Source organism: Orycteropus afer, unplaced genomic scaffold (genome assembly GCF_000298275.1).
Source record: "Orycteropus afer afer isolate SDZICR_OR568_19922 unplaced genomic scaffold, OryAfe1.0 scaffold00018, whole genome shotgun sequence".
Classification (NCBI taxonomy): Eukaryota; Metazoa; Chordata; class Mammalia; order Tubulidentata; family Orycteropodidae; genus Orycteropus; species Orycteropus afer.
The window spans coordinates 1,294,636-1,315,106 of NW_006921605.1; the positions used below are offsets into that span (position 1 = coordinate 1,294,636).

The window sequence follows — 20,471 nt, forward strand, 5'->3', positions numbered from 1 at the left end:
GCTGCCGCTGCCCCGCCTGCCCGCCCCGGCCCCAGGACAGCCGGCCCCCACACCAGCCGCGACCCCCGCCCGCCCCGCCGCCGACCTGCGGCCAGACGACGTCTTCATCGCCGTGAAGACCACCCGGAAGAACCATGGGCCGCGCCTGGGGGTGCTTCTGCGCACGTGGATCTCCCGGGCCCGTCGACAGGTCGGCCTTGCCCGGGGCCCCTGGCCACCCCTGCCCTGGCCTTTTACCCGTTCTGGTCCGGCCTCGGGCTTCCCCGCCGCGCGCGCGCGCGCGCACACACACACACACACATATCACACACATCCGCCAGAATTGGGGCCCGAACTGCCAACCCCCACATCGCAGGGTGGCCCCCAGCCCCTGAGTCCTCCAGACCCAGGGCTCAGCCTACCCAGTCGGTGCCTTCCTGGGCTGTGGCTGCGCTGGTACCCCAGGCAGGTTCTCCCACCTGAGGAACCTGAGGTCCCATGAGCTTCTCCAGTGAAAGGGGGCCTGGGGCCAAGCTGCCACATTACGGGGACCAGATGGCAACCCTAGTGGGCCCCTGGGAACACCCTCCACAGCCGAGGCTCCCTCCTGAGGTGCCGCCTCTGGGCCTTCCCTAGCTCTTTGCCTGCCAGGCCAGGTCCCCGGGCAGTGGCCCTGGCACTCACAGTCTCGTTTTCCCCCCAGACCTTCATCTTCACTGACGGAGATGACCCACAGCTGCAGCTCCAGGGGGGTGAGTGTGCTCCAGCCCAGCCCTGCCTCCGGGGTCCCCCTACCGCGAGAGGAGTGGCACCCTCACTGCTTCACTGTGCACCTTCTGTGGAAGTCAGCCCAGGGAGGTGGGTGACCCACCCAGGGTCCCACAGCTGGCAGGGAAGAGCCACGGTGCTCTGCTGCACCCTGCCAGCCACCGGCCGACTTCTGGAACCTCAGACCCCATCCCTCCCAGGCCTGGATCTGCTGGTCAGAGGCTGAGAGTCCCACCTTACTCACGTTTCCCAATAGGTTTCTGCTCAAGTGACCCAAACTGACCAGCACCAGCACAGTCAGCTGGGGGAGGGCCGAGCAGGGCTGTGGCTGGAGCCCAGGCAGAAGCCTGTCCTGTCCTCTCCATGGCCCACACCCCCTGCTTCCCTCCTTTCTTCTCCTCTCAGGTGACCATGTCGTCAACACCAACTGCTCGGCTGTACACACCCGCCAGGCACTGTGCTGTAAGATGTCAGTGGAGTACGACAAGTTCATCGAATCAGGCCGCAAGTACGCCTGGGACTGCCCTGGGAGTGCCCACTCGGCTGGGTGGGTGGGTGGGGCTGGACCATCATGGGACCGCTCCCTGTACCCAGGTGGTTCTGTCACGTCGACGATGACAACTATGTGAACCCCGAAGTCTTGCTGCAGCTGCTGTCCTCTTTCTCAGCCAGCCAGGACGTCTACCTGGGGCGGCCCAGCCTGGATCATCCCATCGAGGCCGCTGAACGGGCTCCAGGGGGCGGCACTGTGAGTGCCCCAGGCCAGGCTGGGAGAGGAGTGGCCGCCTGCGGGTGGGTGCAGGACGAGGACTGGGGGCTGTCCCCGAGAGTGATGCCACTCCTGAGGATGGCCTAAGGGGACGTTCAGGATGTCTGATTCCTAGAAGAGATCAGCCCAGAGGCCTTGCCTGGGCAGCCCTGACCCTAGGTCCCCATCCCCAGGTGACGACAGTCAAGTTCTGGTTTGCCACCGGTGGGGCTGGATTCTGCCTGAGCAGAGGTCTAGCCCTCAAGATGAGCCCGTGGGCCGGGTGAGTAGGAGCGGGGCCTAGGGCAGGCTGTGGGGGCGGGTCCCGGGCAGTGCTGACCCGCCCCACCTGCAGCCTGGGTAGCTTCATGAGCACCGCCGAGAGGGTGCGGCTGCCGGACGACTGCACCGTGGGCTACATCGTGGAGGGGCTTCTGGGTGCACGCCTGTTGCACAGCCAGCTCTTCCACTCGCACCTGGAGAACTTGCCGAGGTTGCCGGCTGACGCTGTACTCCAGCAGGTACGCCACCTTCGACAAACTGCTGTGCGGCCTGCCCAGCTTCATCCGACTGCAGAGCCTAGTCCTACTCCGCCACGCCACGCCCCTCTGCCACGCCGCGTCCCTCCGCCATTCCATCTCGTCCCTCTGCCGTGCTGCCCTCTGCCCCTGTTCTACCACGCTCTACTCCATCCCACCTTCTCTCCCCTGTGCTCTTGCCCCCATGTGCTGCCAGCCTTTTCCTGGCAGGTCTCTGCTTTCAGCACTGTCCTGGCAGCCTGGCACACAAGGGCCCCGGGCCCTTCTAGGAGGGGAAGCTGGGAGCCGAGTGGCCCCCCCTGGCTGGACTCTGGAGGTAGGTGGAGGGAGGGTGGGTCCTAAGAGCAGAGCAGCCCTCACCTTGCTGCCCCTGCCCTGCTTGCAGGTCACCTTGAGCTATGGGGGTCCAGAGAATCCGTATAACGTGGTGAATGTGGCCGGAAGCTTTAGCCTGCAGCAGGACCCCACTCGGTGAGTGGGTGGATGGGCTCAGGCCGTCAGGAACTCAGGTCGCAGCCCTCTTTCCAACAGCCTGACACCCACTTCTGCCTTCTCAGGTTTAAGTCTGTCCACTGCCTTCTCTATCCGGACACAGACTGGTGCCCCTCACGGAAGCAGGGGTGACCATGCCCTCTTGCTGACCAAGCTCTGATCCAGGAGGTGGGTCTGGCCCTGCCCAGTTGCAGGCAGGTGATGCCCATGGCAGGAGCAGGAGTTGTGCTGCCCCTGTCAGCACTCACGTTGCAGCAAACAAGATGGACACCACGCGCAGGAGCACTAGGATAGCCGTGTCCTGCCTGGGGCCGGGCTCTACTGCCATGCACCACCCTAAGAAGAACGGAAGGAATGGGCTACAGGGGCACGAGAGTGCTGGAACCTGACAGGCCACTGTGGAAGGCCAGCACCCTACTCCCTGGGCAGGCCCTTCTGCCCTCCTCATGCTGCTGAAGGTGACAGGCAGCCTGAGGCCGTGGGCATCCTGCTCCCTGCCCTGCCTCCACCTCAGCGCCCACCCCCATCTCCCTAGCTTGAGCCAGACCATCTGTCCCCCAGAGTTGGTCCTGTTGGGACAGGGACCTCTGCTCATGTCCCCTCGTCTCCAGTCCTCTCTGGTGTAGCCCTTCGCTGCCCTTTTTTTCCCAATAAACCAACTCAGCAGTGACTTATGTCCTCCTTCAGCAGCCCCCACAGCTGCAGCAGGAAGTTGCAGAGGCAGAGAGTTGTGGGGGCTGTGACCACTGGGCCCAGTTGTCTGGGGTCCTCACTGGCCCTCTGGGGGACCTGCCCTTGAGGAGGGAGCTCCTTGGGCGGCTCAGCCTGACCCAGCCCCCTCAGCCTAACTCGGTTGGCTCTGGCCCCTGCTGGGGACAGGTGTTTTTCTAGCAGCCTTTGGGCCAGGCTTCTCTGTCCACTTCCTACTTTGTCAGCTGACCTTAGTCTCGTCAGACAAGAAAAGAAGCAGGAAGATACACCTTATAATGAGGTGAACCATGGAACAGTGAGACCCACAGCAGCCTGGCTCGAACCAGGAGAAACCTGAACACAGAAAACATCATATAAAAAAGTATTGTCTGTAACAGGGATAGAATAAGGAGAAATTAGTAACAAATAATGAAGACTGAAGAATGTGGCACTACCAGGTATAAAAATACAGGAATAATCACCACACCCAGGGAGGGCTTAAGTAGAGTAGCAGGGGGTAAGATACCTTATCCCCACCCTGCAGGCTGAGACACAAACCTTGTTGGAAGGGCACAGCCACTGGTTAGCAGAGAGGCTACTGGGGTGCTAGACATCTGCCCTCTGCAATGTCGGGGAGTGCTGCTCACAGGGAGGGGCCTCCCACAGAACGTCCACAGGAGCCAGGCCTGGGAAGCTGCCGTGCTGTGGGCACCTGCACAGGAAGTGTGGAACCCCACCAAGCCCTGTTGTAGATAGGCAAGAAGGGAAGACTCCTGAACAGCCCGAGCAAGAATCAAAGGAAAAGGTCGCTGCAGGCTTCTCATCAGAAGCAATGGAAGCTAGAAGTCCTGAAGGGGGAAGAGGCTGCATCAACCAGAATTCGATACCCACCCAAACTAGCCTCCAAAAGATACTAAGATGCAGCTGTTGGTCTCTCCTCATCCAGAGCAAAGAAGAATGCAGAAAACCAAAGATGTATGGAAGCAATTAGTCCAAGGGACTAGTGGACCATGCAAATCTCAGCCTACATGACTCAGACCAGAACTACATGGTGCCCAGCTACCACTGTCAAACACTTGGAAAGGGATCTGTGCAGGAGATGCTGGATAGAGTGGGAAAAAAATGTGGAACAAAACTCAAAATCCATTAAAAAAAAAAAGACCTGGTTTCCTGGTGTGATAGAGCCCGGTTAGACCCCCAAGACTACACCCTTCAGATCTGGAACTGAACTCAGTCCTGTGGCTTCCAGCCAAACAATAGACAGGTGTTTAAGTTGAATACTTACAGTAAGTAGGTACACTCCTTAGAATAGTTTACCATATGGGAGATCAGAAGGGTAGTATTTGCACAGAGAGATGAGTCAGAGGACAGGAATGTGTGGGAAAGAAGGACGCAGGGTAAAGGTAACCAGTGGGAAGAGGATTGTTGCACTATAGGGATTGCAATCAATGTTGCAAAACAAAATGTGTATGAATGCTGAATGGAGAACCAATTTGCTCTGTAACCTTACACACAAATCACACTTTTAAAAATGTTTTGTCATACAGACAAAAGCAGAAAGAATTTCTCACCAGCAGACCTGAAGTACACCAATGCTCAGGGATGTCCTTCAGGTAGAGAGAATAAAATGAAGGGGGAACACACAGAAGTGGGGGCACTGAAATGCCAACAACAGAAAGGATGTGTGATTTTCTTATCATTCGATTCTCCTTAAAAAATACTGGCTGTTTAAATGGAAACAGTGACTGGGTACGGTGGGGCTTATGACAAACTGGTAAAAAGTAGGACCGTCACAACCAGGAGGAAATGGAGGCATGCAGTTATGAGGAATTTGTACCGTATTGGATGCAGGGGGACTGGTAAGTTGAAGAAGAAAATGATCCCTAAAACAACCACTAAATGACAGTCATACGGAACAAGCCAGCAACCAAGGTAAACAGTTACACGTCAACCACCTGGCTATGGAAGGTCACTGGTCCTGCGCTTCCCAACCACTGAACATGGAGTTCCAGCAGCCACAAGACAGTGTGGGGACACCCGCATGGGGGCCACACAAGCCTGGTCAGCAGGCCAGGACCACGTGGAGTGAGGGAGTCCCAATCTAAGGGGTGCTGAAATCCCAGTAACCAGGGGAGATAGAGTGTTAAGTGGTCTGCTAAAATCAAACAAGGCAGACATGCCCACGGTGAACAAAACACCTGGATTTTAACTCGGGACACTATCGTGTTACCATTTCCTTCTGCCTTGGTGGCTCCTGGCACTTGCTGATCCTGTCCACACTGTCCACCTCCTGATTACCCAGCCAAGACCTTGAACAGTCCTCAGGGCCCAGTATGCAGGTAGAAAAGGTGAGGCCCTGCGGCATCCCAGCCTGACCAGCTGAGGATTTGCCCTTAGCCTCTGACCTGCATTTCTGCCCACCCGGAAAGACCAGGTCTCTAGAGCCTGTGGGTTCCGCAGAGGATGGGACTGCCTCAGGGCAGGGGCGACGGGGAGCCCTGCCTTTCCACTTGGACTGCCAGGTGTGGAGATGGAGGCAGATGTGAGAAGGAAGCTCAGTGTTGGCTGCTGGACCTGAGGTGGCCGTGGGCCCTCAGTTACTGCCAAAGAGCTGCCCGGGACACTGGGTGACAGAGCGTGTCACTGCATGTGAGGTGCACTTGGCCTGCGGTAGGAGCAGCCAGGAGTCTGCTGTCCTGCTTGGCTGAGCACCAGAAAAAGGAGTCCTGTGAAGCCAGCTGGTGATACTTCCTCACACGGTTTCTGCCTCGTTGGGCATGGTCCCTGGCCACAGCCAAGCCCTGCAGGGTTTGAGGCAGGAAGGAGCAGGGTGTCCCTCTGGGGTTTCCTTAAATATGTGAGACATGCCCTGGGTGGTGATGGTCAGTCAATGGAGTGTGGACAGGATGGACCCGGGATGGTGCCCACAGTATGAGGGGTGGAGGCCGGCGGAAGACCCAAGGACAGTGTGCCCTCTCAGTGGCTGCAGGGGACATGCCATTCAGTCCTACCCACCTCTGGGAGCAGAGGCCTGGGGACTTCTCCTAGCCCCTTGTTCTGGTTCCCTAGTGCCACTCTGACAGGAATATTTGTGCCCACAAATGAGATGGCTTTAACAAATAGGATTTTATTCTCTCACAGTTTGGAGCCTTTAAATCCGTGTTCAAAGTGCCAGGCTCTAGGGGCTGGGTGAAACCCCTCCACCTTGGGCTTCAGTTCTGCCTCCTGCTCCTGGCCCACTGGAGCTAGAGGATTTTCTTCACTCGGCTGCTGGCTGCTGAGCCTGACGAGCCCAAGGTTGACGAGTAAAAAGGCACAGTCCTGATGTTAACCAAACCACACGGCAGGCCATTAATTTAAGTCCATTGAAAGTCCCAAGGTCAGCAGAGCATGGCAGGCTGCTGAACAACAACACAGCTACGTGCAGGGTTCAAGCGTGCCATAGGCTGGAGACCATTTCCAAAGCTACTGCTTATACACATCCCTAAAGCAGCTCCTTAGCTGTGCACAGTAGATTCCGCCAGCCTTGGAGTTGATTGCCAGTCTCATCATGGGGCACACTGCATCCAGCTCCCTAGCCAAGCTGACATACAACTTTAACTACCACATCCCTCAACTCTAAACTCTGCCTGGATGCCTCCCACGAGAGTGGACTAAGCCTTTCCGTCCACAGCTGAGTGCTTAGCCACTGTGCCATCGAAGCTAATATGAGAGTGGATGATCCTAAGACCAGACTTCTAAAGGACCAGAGACTCCGGTCTTAGCCAATGGCACAGTATGAACGCACTGTGAGGCAGCCCTCCCCTCTCTGGCTGGGCCACAGCCCCCAGATCCCAGAGCCACGCCAGTCCCAGGAGCTCTGTGCTGTCCCCAGCCCTGCAGCCACCACTCTCCTGGGACATCTGGCCCTGCACATGTCCTGTGGTCCTCAGCCACAGACTCCTGGGCACAGTCCACTCCTCTCCAATGTCCAGCGACCCCTGCTGCTTCCCCTCAGCTCAGCCACTGCTGCTCACCCCCCACAGCCTGTCGCTGAAGACAGCTGCAGGTATATTTTGGTGATTTACAAGGAGCGCTGGTGGTACAATGGGCTAAGTGCTTGGTACTAACCTACTGGCAGCTCAAACCCACCCAGCAGCTCTGGGGGAGAAGGATCTGGTGATATCCACCTGTGAAGACATCCCCAGGGGGCAGGTCTCTGTCCCTGGGCTGGGATCCATGAGTCAGAATTACCTGCCCCACGCTGACAACAGCATGGCTGCCTGCAGGGGCTGGCTGGGGTACCAGAAGGGGGACCCCAACTTGGGCCCATGAGTGCAGCCCTGTGCCCACAGCCTGGGCCCTCTGCTCTCAGGAGCAGTGGACCCCTGCTGGGTGCAGCCTCATGCCCTCAGAGGTGAAGAGGGGAGGGGTGCTTTCCAAGAGGGAGCTGGCTGCCCCATGGTGCCACTCCCTTCCACTGCGGTCTAATCCTGGGAGCGGCCACAGGCAGGTTTTTCCTAGCAGTGTCATCTTGCACTTCCCACGGAGCTTTGGATCTCGTCACTGCAGCCAGGCTCCCACTCAGAAGGGCCAAGCCCCCAGCAAAGGAGGTCCTGGGTCCTCCAATCTGTGCACAGCTCCTCGGCCTCACCCCCAGAGATGGAGCCCTTGAGGGGGTCTGCAAGCCTTGTCCTGCAGAGAAGCTGTTCCTTCCTTGGGTCCTGAGAGGACACACATCTCTATTGTGCCTTGGGGATCCAGGAGGTGGGCCCCTCTATCATGCCCTGCCTGAGCAGGAGAACCCCCTATTATGGCCATAGCCTCTGGACTCCCTGGCACTCAGTTACCCCAGGACACACCAGCTGTCTGCCCAAGTTCAGCAGAGTGGCCTGGGGCCCCTCGGGATGGGGGGAAAGCAGCCTATGTGCACATGTGTGTCTGCAGGTCTCTGTGTGCACCCTGTGTCAACATGTATCCCTTGCACACACGTGTGTGTCTGTGTGTACACACCCTGGTGAGTACACAGACAGGAAATGGGTGTCATGGCATCTAGTGTGGAAAGTAGGTCACCGCGTCCTCACAGTCTCCCCAAAAAGCCCCCGGCCCACGGTCTGCCCAGTGGTGGTCCTCAGCTTTCATTGCGGCTCTGGGGTTCCGTTGTCCCTGTGTCTGTGAGGGGAGCTCTGGTGGCACAGTGCCTAAGGCACCTGATTTCAAACCAGAAAGCTGGTGGTTCAACCCACCAGCCACTCCCCAGAAGGAAGGTGGGGTGATCTACTTCCATAGTGATACCACCTCGGAAACCCGAGGTGGAGCCACTATGAGTTGGATTCAACTCAATGGCAGTGGATTTTTTGGGTGTCTGTGGGGCTCAATGGGACATGAGCCCTGATACCAGTCTAGTGTCAAAGATGAGGCTGGCAGGCTCCTTGGTGGCTGGCCAGGTGTTCACGTGGACGCCGTTCTCTCAGTCCCCACCCTGCACCCACAGTCTACACTGTGTTCATATTCCTAGGCCAGCAGCGGGACACGGCCAGTGAGTGGGTGGTCTGGCAGCCCAGCAGTCAGAGCTGACCAGTGGGAGACACGGAAGGGAACCAGCTGAGAGCCCAGGCCCACACTCAGTGGGTGCTGTGGGTGAGGAGCAGGGTGCCCCCTCCAGAGGGGAGCAGAGCGGTCTTGCCTCCTGCCACTCTCGCGCCCAGAGATCTGGAGCCAGGGGTCACCACCTGTGTGTGGAGCTGGAGTTGGTTCCTTTGTCCACAAACGCCCCTCTCTGCCGTGCCCTGTTTGGGGCTCAGGGAATGCTTCCAGGTAGCTTCAAACCCTCTTCCCCAACAGCCAGCCCTGGCTGAGGCCGGCCACAGAGCAGCCCCTTTGGCCAGCATCCCTGGCACAGTGGATGCCCCCTGGAGGTGTTCACCTGCCCTTCCCCCAGCTCTGAGCCGGTTCAGTCCCAGGACACTGTCCTCTGTGAGACCCCTATACACTGAGCACGGGCCTTTCTCGGAGCCACTCAGACCCTCTGTCCTGGACCCATGCCTGGACTGCAGCCTCTCCTTGCCCTGCTCAAGTGCCTCTGTTGGGCCAGCTGGGTCTTGTTTCATGCAGCTTTCTCATGGGGCCCTCCCCACCCTAAGAAAACAGGGAAAACAAACCCAATGCCTCCTGCAAATGGCTGCAGAGAGAATTTGAGAAGCACTCTGCAGCTTATCAGGGGGGGCCTTTGTGCCCACGGCCCCTCTCTCAGGGATAGGTTCACCCTGTGTCCCACGCACACATGCAAACACGTGCACCCACATGTGCACACACACTTCCATGCACACACATGGCAGGTCTAAGCTGTCAGCCCCCTGTGAATCCTCACCCTCTTCGTGGTGGTCTTCTGAGCCAGCCCCTCCTTGCCCAGCTCCTATGGCCCCAACCTCTGTCCTTCCGGGTATCCCCACCCCCTGCACACAGGAGCTCTCCTGGTCGGCCCTCCCCACTTGTGGTCTACAGTGGCCAACATGTGCAGGCTGGGTGCACACATGTGAACATGTGCATATAGGTGGGTGCCCAGCCCTCCTCCACCACGCACAGAGCCAGTTGGGGGTGATCAGCTGTGAGAGAGGGAGGGAGGGAGGGAGTGTAGCCACAGGGACACGTGTGGACACAGATGGGTGAGGTCTGGCCTTTAGCAGGAAGGCTTGATGAGGTCACCCCTGAGAAGGGCCAGGCCATCAAGGGGGCTGAGTGGCTGGGGCAGCAGAGTGGGGGGTTAGGGGCAAAGTCCCAGTGGTGGACTTAAGGGGAAGAAGCCGGCCCATTCTGCAAACAAGAACAAAGGTGTGGGTGGCACCTGGGGGCAGGGGTCGAGAGTGTTTGCTTAGAGGTGAGTGGCCCTGAGAGGCTCCAGAGGGAAGAGGAGTGGGCAGCCCTGGGAGTGTGTGCAGGTGACAGGTGGGGAGTGCAGGTGGCTCCAGGAGAGGACAGTGGGCCCTTGGCCAACACTAGGGGCTGGCAGGGGGCTAGAGGGACAGGCTGCAGGCCAGCCTCTGGTCTGTCTGCCTCAGCTGGCTCAGGAAAGGCCTCACCTGGAGCCCTGTGGCTGAGTGCTCCTCTGTCCGGGTTCCTGGCTTTTAATCCCCTTTCTCCCGCTCTCCTGCCTTGCTGCTTTGGGCGTGCCTGAGTTCCCTCTCCTCACCTGGATCCCTGCAGCTGACTGCCAGGAAAGGACAAGATGGACCCAAAAGGACAGCCACTTGGGTCTCTGATGGCCTAGAGGACACTAAGCAGGCAGGAGCCCAAGGCTCTCTCCTGGAGAAGCAGAGCTACGGGTGTTGTTTCTGTGCAGAAAAGAGAAAACACCAAAATCCATCACCCTGCAACTTCCCCCATTCCATGACTGTATGACAACTTACACACACTCACACAACATACACACACGTAGACACACTGACATGCACCCACAGGTATGTGCATACACACTCATGCGCACATGCATATACATAGACAAACACATACCATCCATACACATGCACACTCACATACACATATATACACAGACAAACACACAGTACACACACATGGACACACACTGACCTACACACATATACATAGGCAAACACACTGTGTACACACATGCACACTCACATACATGTATATATACACAAACACATGTTGCACACACATACATGTACACTCAGGTACATGCATGTAGACATAGACACAGTGCACACACATGCACGCACACTCACCTACACATACATAGACAAAAGTATACCACGCACACACTCACATACAAAGAGACAAACAGTGCACACACATGTGCACCCTCACGTACACATAGACGAGCACACCATGTACACACACTCATGTCCACATACATATACATAGACAAACACACATCATGGACACACATGCATCCACACTCACATACACATATATAGACATACACAGTGCACATGCAGGCATGCACACTCATGTACACATACATAGACAAACACACCACACGCACACTCATGCACACATATGTATACATAGACAAGCACACACAGCAACACATAACACACTCATGCACATGCATACACACAACACACATGCACATGTACACACACATACATGCACCTACACAGAGAGCAGAAACATGCGCGCACACACACGCACATGCACGTACACATGTGCCCACACACTTTATTTTTATTTCTTTTCCAAAATCTAGGTGGAGCTCTGGGCAGTGCCTCTCTGGTGCAGGTGGGGGGGCCCTGGGCGCCGTTCAGCTTTCCTATGAGTAAGCAGAACAGATGGCACAAGGCACGGTCCCTCCCTGCTCCTGCCGCCTGCCCCTCAGCCCGCCCATGCCAGCCCGGGATAGAAAAGGAGCTGCACCCTCAGCCCAGGAGCAGCAGAGGCTCCGAGCTGGCACCATGAACCTGAACTTCGCTGGCCTGCGGGCCCTGGTGACAGGGGCAGGGAAAGGTGGGTGTCAGCAGGCAGATGGGGGTGCAGGTGGTGCCAGTCCAGGAGAGCTGGGTAGACCAAGCCCACACAGGGCCGGGGAGTCCCTGGGTACTTGCCATGGCCTGCCCAGCAGCCATTGTGCCCCACACGTGGGGACAGGACAGCAGCCCCCCCCGTCAATGCAAGAACCCCTGAGAGTGGCGAGTCCCGCAGACCCAGGCCAGCAGCTGGGGGTCTAGCCCTTGGGCCCAGTGGGAGCTGTCCTTGGGGGAGCTTCCTAGGCCTGCTTCCAGCCAGCTGGGTCCCCCAACTCAGGACTGTCACCCTGGACCCTCCACCACTCCTGGGGCCCCACCTGTTCCTGGCCGGCCTCAGCCTGCTGCTCACTCCTTGGCAGTAGGGACGGCAGCCCCCTCCCCTCCCGGTTTTGACCCACCGTGGGGGCTGTGTGCCACGTGCCCATGCAGGAATCGGCCGGGACACCGTGAAGTCCCTGCATGCATCTGGAGCCAAAGTGGTGGCTGTGAGCCGGACCAGTGCGGACCTGGTCAGCCTGGCCAAGGAGGTGGGCACTGTGCGGCCTGAGCTGCTCCAAGCCCCCAGTGCGCCCACTGTGCTCAGGCCTGCCCCTCACCAGTAACCTCTGCCCTCCACAGTGCCCTGGCATTGAGTCTGTGTGCGTGGACCTGGGCGACTGGGAGGCCACAGAGCAGAAGCTGGGTGGTGTGGGCCCTGTGGACCTGCTGGTGAACAACGCTGCTGTGGCCCTGCCACAGCCCTTCCTGGAGGTCACCAAGGAGATCTTCGACAGGTGGGAGGGGGACAGCAGGTTGGCTGAGACAGCAGGGGGCTCTGAGATGGCCCAGTCCTCTGACTGGGCCTCTATGCCCTCACCAGGTCCTTCCAGGTGAACCTACGTGCTGTCTTCCAGGTGTCCCAGGTGAGCCAGGGACATGGCCTGTGTGGGGAGTAGTAGTGCACTGGGCAGGCTGGGTGGGTCAGTGGCACCCTCTTTTCCAGATTGTGGCCCGGGGCATGATAGAGCGAGGTGTGCCTGGTTCCATTGTCAACGTCTCCAGCATGGTGGCCCACGTCACTTACCCTTTCCTGTCCACCTACTGTGAGTCCTGTGCCCACTGTGTGCAGGAGCCACCAGGCTCCAGGGCTGGGCCACTGTGCAAGGGGCTGCACCCCCAAGGGGCCCTCAGTGCTTGCTGCCTTCCCCCCCCCCCCACAGGCTCCACCAAGGGCGCTATGACCATGCTGACCAAGGCCATGGCCTTTGAGCTGGGCCCGCACAAGGTGGGTACCAGGTGGGAAGGGGCTGGGGCCAGGCTGCGGCCACATCAGAAGACAGTGGGGAGCTCGGGTGGGAAGCTAGGGAATGATCCCAGGGGAGGGGGAGAGGGCAGCAGGCCTCAGGGACTACCCTTGGGGCCGTGGAGGGCTGTGGGGGGCTGGGCTGCTCCTAGGGGCTAAGGCCACACCTCTGGCCCCTGGGCCCCAGATCCGTGTGAATTCTGTGAACCCCACGGTGGTGCTGACGGCCATGGGCCGGAGAGTGTCCGAAGACCCTGAGTTTGCCCGAAAGCTGAAGGAGCGCCACCCCCTGAAGAAGTTTGCAGGTCAGGAGTACTGTGGGGTGCCTGGGGCAGTGGCGTGACTGGGCTGGCCAGTGAGCGGCCCCGCCCCCCCACCTTGACCCTTGACCGCCCCCCACAGAGGTGGAGGATGTGGTGAATAGCATCCTGTTCCTGCTGAGTGACTGCAGCGCCTCCACCAGCGGCTCGGGCATCATGGTGGACGCTGGCTACCTGGCCTCCTAGAACGGCTGCCCTGGGCACCGGGTCCCAGCGCCCCATCAGCTCACGCCTCATCTAACCTGTCCCCAAGCTCCATGCACACGGCAGCTGCCCTCCCACCCCACCGCAGTGGCCTCACTGCTCCTACCCTCCCACCCCCATCCACCATGTCCAGGCTGGAGGGGGCAAGCAATTTCCCTAAATAAACGGAGGCTGTTCTCCCAGAACCAGTGCATACTGGAGCCCTGGGTGTGCAGATCCATCTCTAGGTGGGGAAGGACAGGGGACCGGTTGGGGGAACGTGTCACCTTCCCTGAAGTGAGGAAGGCAGACCTGAGCCCACCCTGAAGCCACTGTGACCCCGCCTTGTGGCCAAAGGGCAGTAGGCCCCACGCCCACCCTGCAGCCCCTCTCCCCACCCTGACCTCCCCTGTGGGTTTCAGCTGTAGCTCCCAGGCCTGGCCTGGCACAGTGAATGGCCTGGGGTGTGGGCTGAGGGGGCAGCCAGAGGGAGGGGACAGAAGCGGCCCTGGGGGGCCTGCAGGAAAATGGAACCTCGGATGACTAGGGCTCAGGGTGTCCCAGGAGCAAAACCTGGAGGAGCCGGCTTGGGCTGGTCTGTGAGGGTCCCTGGCCAATGGGGGGATTAGGGCCCTGACGCCAGGGCAAGGTGCAGGGGGTGCCTTCCTGAAGCTGTCCCTCCTTCAGCCTCCACAGGCAGAGGGCAGCGTCCCAGGTTAGAAGGTACAGCCTCAGGGCAGCCAAGCAGTGGAGATTCCGCTTGGCCTCAGACCCATCCCTCTTGCTGTCCTGGGCACGGTCACCTTCGGCCTGATCATCCCTCAGAGCAAGGGCCCCAGAACCCAGGCACTGCAACCGCCAATCGCCCAGCACGGCCACAGAAAGTCCTGGGCAGTGGCTCAGACGGCTCCACCGAGAGCCCGGAATAAAACAGCTTTCATATGGGGGCCCAGTGACGCCCTTGCGGGCTGCCTGCACGCTGCTGCCCTCGTCTGCGCCTTCCTGTCCCGTGCCATTCCTTGCAAGTGCTGGCTAAGCTGGAGGCTCGACTCCGCCTGACACTGAAGCAGAAGTCTTTCCCTCTGGGCAGCACAGGCGAGGCGGTGGCTCTGTGAGGCCCGGGGACCCGCTCGCAGGTCTGCGGACAAGGGAGCAGCACACACCGATCCTGGTGCCAGCTTCATCTCAAAAATCAAGTTAGCCCCCCGTTTCCCGTAGTAAAGCCCAGGTGCATTCTGGCACTGATTAGCAGGGCTGCTTTTCCTCGGAGCCTTCGGGGCCAGGAAAGCAGGCGCTCTGGCACGGCCTCACCCCTATCCCGGGCCCCACTGGTGGGTCGCCGCCGAGTTTGAAAAACTCCGCCCAGGACGGGCAGCGATCAGCCCCGCCCCCTCGACATGCGCCCCCATATCGGCCAATCGCGTCCGCAGAGAATGAGCTGTGTTTGCATGGCACCGCCCCCGAGACGCACGTCGCCTTCTGATTGGCAGCGCTGCTCGGCCCCGCGACTTGCTTCGTGACCCTCCTCGCGATCTGACTCCGCCACTCCGCGCCCTTGACCACGCCCACTGGTTCCAACCAAATATCTTGATCTACGTGGCCCCGCCCCACACATCGCCTTCGATTGGCAGTTCCGCCCTGCGCCCCGCCCCGCGCCCGCCTGGGGTCCTCAGTCCAGAGATCAAAGTCCAGTCAGGGCGCGCAGGCCGAGAAGCGCCGCCATGGAGCTGGGGCTCGCGGGCCGCCGGGCGCTAGTTACCGGGGCGGGAAAAGGTGGGCCCGGCGGGCGGCGGGCGGCGGGCGGCGGGCGGTGGCGGGCGAGGAGGGCGTGCACTGAGCCCCGGTCCCCGCAGGCATTGGACGCAGTACGGTCCAGGCGCTGCACGCAGCGGGCGCGCAGGTTGTGGCCGTGAGCCGCACCCAGGCCGACCTGGATAGCCTGGTCCGCGAGGTAGGCGCCGCTGGCCCAGGGCCACCCACCTCTTGCTCGGGGGCCCGTGCGCCCGCCGCCCCCCTCCACTCCTGGGTTGCAGGCGTGGGCCGACCAAGGACCCTCCGCATCCCATCCCCAGGGCGCGAGGCCCACGGAGCTTGGAACAAGTCGGAAAAGGCGGTGGTGCACGCTGGGGCCAGGGCACTCGCAGGGAGGAAGTGGTCTGGGTGGAGGTGGAGCCAGGTGCCTGGCCAGTGGCCAGGGCCAGGACCCGGACCCCCCCATTCCTCCTGCAGCCTGGCCTCTAAGAGCTCAGATGACCCCTCTAGAACCCCCTAACCCGTCCCTTGTCCAGCCCTCAAGTGGCAGGGGCCCAGCTGTGCTCCTCCTGGGGCATGGTGCCTTTGCTAGTTGCCCACCCCCGACAGTGCCCTGGCATCAACACCGTGTGTGTGGACCTGGGCGACTGGGAGGCCACAGAACAGGCTCTGCACGGCGTGGGTCCTGTGGACCTGCTGGTGAACAATGCTGCGGTGGCCGTGCTACAGCCCTTCCTGGAGATCACCAAGGAGGCATGTGATGTGTAAGCTCCAGGGGCCCTGCGGGGGACGGGGGTCCTGCAGCAGCCCCAGACGCTGAGCAGGGTCTGTCCATCTCCCTCCAGGTCTTTCGACGTGAACCTGCGTGCTGTCATTCAGGTGTCCCAGGTGAGCTGCCCTGCAGGTGGCAGTAGGGACTGGGGATGCCTTTCTTTGGCCTCACCTCTCTCTCCCACCCCAGATCATGGCCAAGAGCCTGATTGCCCGGGGAGCCCCAGGGGCCATTGTGAACGTCTCTAGCCAGGCCTCCCAGCGCGCCTTGGCCAACCACGGCGTGTACTGTGAGTGAGCCCCGTGTGACCCCACCAGCTGGACGCTGGTCTCCCCAAAGCCTGCAGCTTCAGGCTCTACACCTCCCTTCCCACAGGCTCCACCAAGGGTGCCATGGACATGCTGACTAAGGTTATGGCCCTGGAGCTTGGGCCACACAAGGTGATCGTGCCAGGGGAGCCCCCATCCCTCGCCCACATCCAAAACACCTGTTCCGCCTCTCTGACCCATCTGCCTCACACAGATCCGTGTCAATGCAGTGAACCCCACAGTGGTGATGACACCCATGGGCCAGGCCAACTGGAGCGACCCTCAGAAGGCCAGGGCCATGCTGGACCGCATCCCACTGGGCCGATTTGCTGGTGAGTTGAGGAGAGGGCCAGCCCCTCCATCCTCTGGGTGAGGGGTGGCAGGAAGGCTCAGACGGCCCCCTTCACTTGCCTTGTCCCCATCCCAGAGGTAGGGCATGTGGTGGACAGCATCCTGTTCCTACTGAGTGACCGCAGTGGCATGATCACGGGTTCTACTCTGCCGGTGGACGGGGGCTTCCTGGCCACCTGAGCTGCTGGCCCTGGCCAACGGGCCCCAGGTGCTGAGCTGGCCCTGCCTCCCTGCCTCCCCACTCCCTCCAATAAACATTCTCTTCCTGCCTGGTCTTGGGACTTATTCCTGAGTTGCTGTCAAGTGGCCAGGAAGTGCCTGGCTTGGAGCTGGGTGTGGGATGGGTCTGCTAAGGGAGAGGCTCCTTCCACTCATGTTTCAGGCCAGGTGGGCACCTGGCTCCCACACCTGGCAGAGGTGGAGAGGCGGGGCCTTTCACAAGCCCAGCCCTGGTGGTGAATCTGGCCAAACACAGCCTTTCCACTTGTCCAGACCTGGGGAGTGGAGGGTGGAGTGCTTCTAGAGTCCAGCCACCACCACTCTACCCAGCGTGACTCCACCCACAGTGGCCCGAGAGTCCTCCAAGTTCATGAGTAGGAAAAAGCGAGGCACTGAAGACTTGGCCTGCACTCAGCCATTTGTCCGTGATGACTTCAGTCTTTTGTCATTGGGTGATAGCTTTCGAATGCTGGTGGGACACTGGGTCATCTTTGGTGCTGTTTACAACATAGGGGTCCTAGAGTCAACACACTTGGGTTTACTCTGAATGGCGTTTGCCACTTCCCATGGTGTAAATACTGCCTGTGTGGGTGATTTCAAGCTACCAGTCTGACCTCATTGAACGTGGGGTGGGGATATGTGAGGTATCACCAGAGACAGCTGACCTTGAGGGTGCACATGACACCTACACACACAGAAATAAATGATCAGGAAGTGATGAGCTTTGAGTATTTTGTTTTCAATTCACTTTGCATTAAGCTTAGATCATCTACCTTTTCATAATGACTGTGTAGCAACTGGCTAGCACCGTTCCCAGCAAGTTAGCAATTGGCACCCCAAACCAGTAGGAGCTGGATCCAGCACGAATATGTTCTGATCATTTGTCCAAAGTGGTGCCCCCTGGGCTCTGGGATGAAGTCTAATGCCCTAGACCTTGGCTCCCAGGCCCTCCTGAGCCCCTCCCAGGATTACCACCCCCCCCCCCAGCCCACTGTTCCTGACAGTAACACCAGGCCACTGGTTCCCTTGCGCAGCCATCTCTGCTCTGCTTGTGGGACGGCCCTGCCTGACCATGGGGCACTGTGTGGCCTGGCATGGTGCCAGCAGCAGCGAGCGGCATGAAATCGGCTTACCCGGCCCTGTGTGCCCTGCCCCAGAGTGGCACAGAGTCTTTGTTGAATACGGGCCAAACATGCTTGCTCCCCCTGTGAGCTGAGAGCCCCTTGGGAGAGTGAGACAGCCCACCAAGCTGTCTTCCCTCCTCCCTTCCCACCCAGAGCACTGAGCCAGGGTCAGACACCCCTCCAGCAGACTCCTGCCCTGAAGTGCTGTTGTGGCTGCTACGACCTGGTCCCCACCGCCTCCTCAGCTGGGAGGGCATGTGGGGCAAAGCCCCCGGGGCCGCGGGATGGGACAGACAGCAGGGGAAGCAGGCATAGGAGGTGGAGGCTGTTTATTGTATAAAAGGGCAGACCCACGCCTCAGCCCTTCCTCAGGGAGGCCGCCCTGGGGCTGCCCTGGATCCGCCCCTGCAGCCCCGAGGGAGACCCCCTGCTCCCTCCCGGCCTCGGGGGACCCATGCCCTCCTCCGGGCAGCGTCCTAGCCATGCTCCCCCCACCCCCCCCACCCCCCAGCAGACTCAGAGACAAGACTTTGCGACATGACAGAGAACACAGCCAGAGCGGCTGCTCCTCGCGGCCAGGCCGTGGCGGATTCTAGAAGACTGTGCACTTCTTCCCCGGCTTCTTCACTGGGGGCGGGCAGAGCACCGCCCGGATGGCTTCATCGAACACCGTCTTCAGGCCTCGCTGGGTCAGAGCGGAGCACTCCAGGTACTTGACGGAGCCTGAGAGCGGGGGGGGCGCGGGGCCGTGAGTATGGAGGGACAGCAAGGGCTGGGGTGGCAGGGACAAGGGGCAGTGCGGCATGCGGGGCATGCGGAGCAGTGCCCCCAGCAGCCTCCTTGGCGCCCGTGCCCCGTGGGCCTCACCGATCTCCCTCGCCATGGCCAGGCCCTGTGGGTAGGTGATGGGTGCCAGCTTCTTGTCCCACAGCCGCTCAATGGTGTCCTTGTCGTCCCGGAGGTCCAGCTTGGTGCCCACCAGGAGGATGGGCGTGTGGGGGCAGTGGTGCCGCACCTCTGGATACCACTGCGGGGACCAGAGCCCCTGACACTTTGGAACTGGGGCCCCCCTCCCCCCAGCACAGCCCAGGTCCCCACAGGCCCTGCCTCACTGGCCTCAAGACCCATGCTTGCTCCTTCCTGTGTCATGGTGACCCCGGTCTGGTGGGGAGATGGCCAGGAGGGAGATAGGCAGCCAGGAACTTGGGCTTATCCAAGCCTCGCAGTCAGGGCTTTGGCTGTGTCTTCTGCTCCCACTGAGGGCACAGAGCGGCTCTCCGTTCTGAGAGCCGTGCTGGAGACCCCAGCCCCACCCATTCACTCACCACCCCAGCTGCCTTCAGACCTTGGCCTGCGTGCCTGCTCAAGCAGAATGGCACCTTAATTCCCTCCAAAGGCCGCTTTGCCTGTCTGAGGTCTTCGGGCGGGAAACCTCTGTGCCCTCTGCCCCACCAGAGCAGTCTCCTGGGCACCCCTTCCCGCGCCATCAGCCCTGCCCACCTTGGCACGGATGTTCTCGAAGGAGGCCGGGCTCACCAGGGAGAAGCAGATCAGAAAGACATCCTGGGGAGGGGGGAGGGCCAAGTGGGAACAGGCAAGGATGTCCCACTGACCGCTCCACAGCCCCACTGGGGGCCAGAGACACCCTCCAGCCCCCAGCCCCATCCAGGACTGCAGAGACACCCCCTAGCCCAGGCCCATCTGGGACCTCAGATGCCCCTCAGCACTGGGGTGGCCGCAGGGCAAGGGTTGAGGGCCGTGGCACCTACGGTCTGGGGGTAGGAGAGGGGCCGCAGCCGGTCATAGTCTTCCTGGCCCGCCGTGTCCCACAGCCCCAGGTTGACTGGCTTGCCGTCCACCATCACATTGGCGGAGTAGTTGTCGAAGCTGGGGGGCACATGGCAGTCAGGGCCCGGGAGGCGCGCAAGCCCAGCCCGCCGCCCAGTCCTGCGGGCCCAGCCCCTTGCCCCCACTCACACGGTGGGGATGTACTCTCCCGGGAAGGCGTTGGTGGTGTAACTAATGAGCAGGCAAGTCTTCCCCACGGCGCTGTGGACATGACAAGCCACGTTGCTGCCGGCCAGCCCTTCTGCAGCGGCAGCCCCCTCCCACCGAGCCACTGGCCCGGCTTAGGCGTCTGGGTGGAGACAGGGGTCCCAGCCCAGCAGACTGGCAGCGACCTAGACGAGCGGGCCTCCGAGGGGCGGGGTAGTGGGTGCGGCTCGGCGGCCGGCATCGGCCCGGGCGCCCCGGGAGGGGCGCCGAGAAGGAGCGCAGCCTGGGGGTGCACCCAGGGGAAAGGCCTGGCTGCAGCCACGCGGAGGACCGGCTGGCGGCTTGCACGCGGAGCCCGCCTCGCTCTGCGCACCGGCCCGGGACCCGGGGAGAGCCGGCAGCATCAGGTGGGCCCGGCCCAGCCCGCGGCTTCCTGCCACTCGGGCCGCGGACTCGCGCCGCCAGGACCCAGAGCCGGAGGGAGGCT

General features: G+C 60.7%; 4 protein-coding genes across 4 annotated transcripts in view; 3 read left to right on the top strand and 1 right to left on the bottom strand.

Annotated features, from left to right (window-relative positions):
- Window positions 1-2,658, top strand: part of RFNG (RFNG O-fucosylpeptide 3-beta-N-acetylglucosaminyltransferase) — a 4,045-nt gene extending 1,387 nt beyond the window's left edge. The window contains exons 2-9 of the mRNA XM_007959799.2: window positions 36-190; window positions 683-731; window positions 1,153-1,255; window positions 1,342-1,499; window positions 1,700-1,778; window positions 1,851-2,016; window positions 2,420-2,505; window positions 2,592-2,658. Of these exons, the coding sequence (XP_007957990.2) occupies window positions 36-190; window positions 683-731; window positions 1,153-1,255; window positions 1,342-1,499; window positions 1,700-1,778; window positions 1,851-2,016; window positions 2,420-2,505; window positions 2,592-2,658 (863 nt within the window). The remainder of the gene's footprint in view (window positions 1-35; window positions 191-682; window positions 732-1,152; window positions 1,256-1,341; window positions 1,500-1,699; window positions 1,779-1,850; window positions 2,017-2,419; window positions 2,506-2,591) is intronic.
- An 8,948-nt stretch (window positions 2,659-11,606) lies between these two features.
- LOC103213820 (carbonyl reductase [NADPH] 2) lies at window positions 11,607-13,466 on the top strand. Its single transcript, XM_007959562.1, has 8 exons — window positions 11,607-11,658; window positions 12,108-12,205; window positions 12,297-12,451; window positions 12,538-12,580; window positions 12,661-12,760; window positions 12,878-12,942; window positions 13,148-13,265; window positions 13,363-13,466. The coding sequence occupies exons 1-8, from the start codon at window positions 11,607-11,609 to the stop codon at window positions 13,464-13,466; spliced, it is 735 nt and encodes a 244-aa protein (XP_007957753.1).
- A 1,718-nt stretch (window positions 13,467-15,184) lies between these two features.
- On the top strand, window positions 15,185-16,826 carry DCXR (dicarbonyl and L-xylulose reductase). Its single transcript, XM_007959563.1, has 8 exons — window positions 15,185-15,236; window positions 15,317-15,414; window positions 15,825-15,979; window positions 16,061-16,103; window positions 16,177-16,276; window positions 16,363-16,427; window positions 16,510-16,627; window positions 16,723-16,826. The coding sequence occupies exons 1-8, from the start codon at window positions 15,185-15,187 to the stop codon at window positions 16,824-16,826; spliced, it is 735 nt and encodes a 244-aa protein (XP_007957754.1).
- A 1,755-nt stretch (window positions 16,827-18,581) lies between these two features.
- The window catches only part of RAC3 (Rac family small GTPase 3), a 2,494-nt gene continuing 604 nt past the window's right edge, over window positions 18,582-20,471 (bottom strand). Inside the window, exons 2-7 of the mRNA XM_042783569.1 lie at window positions 20,280-20,469; window positions 19,967-20,038; window positions 19,759-19,876; window positions 19,490-19,552; window positions 18,857-19,016; window positions 18,582-18,712 (exon numbers count right to left, since the gene is read on the bottom strand). Coding sequence (XP_042639503.1) covers window positions 18,582-18,712; window positions 18,857-19,016; window positions 19,490-19,552; window positions 19,759-19,876; window positions 19,967-20,038; window positions 20,280-20,469 — 734 coding nt within the window. The remainder of the gene's footprint in view (window positions 18,713-18,856; window positions 19,017-19,489; window positions 19,553-19,758; window positions 19,877-19,966; window positions 20,039-20,279; window positions 20,470-20,471) is intronic.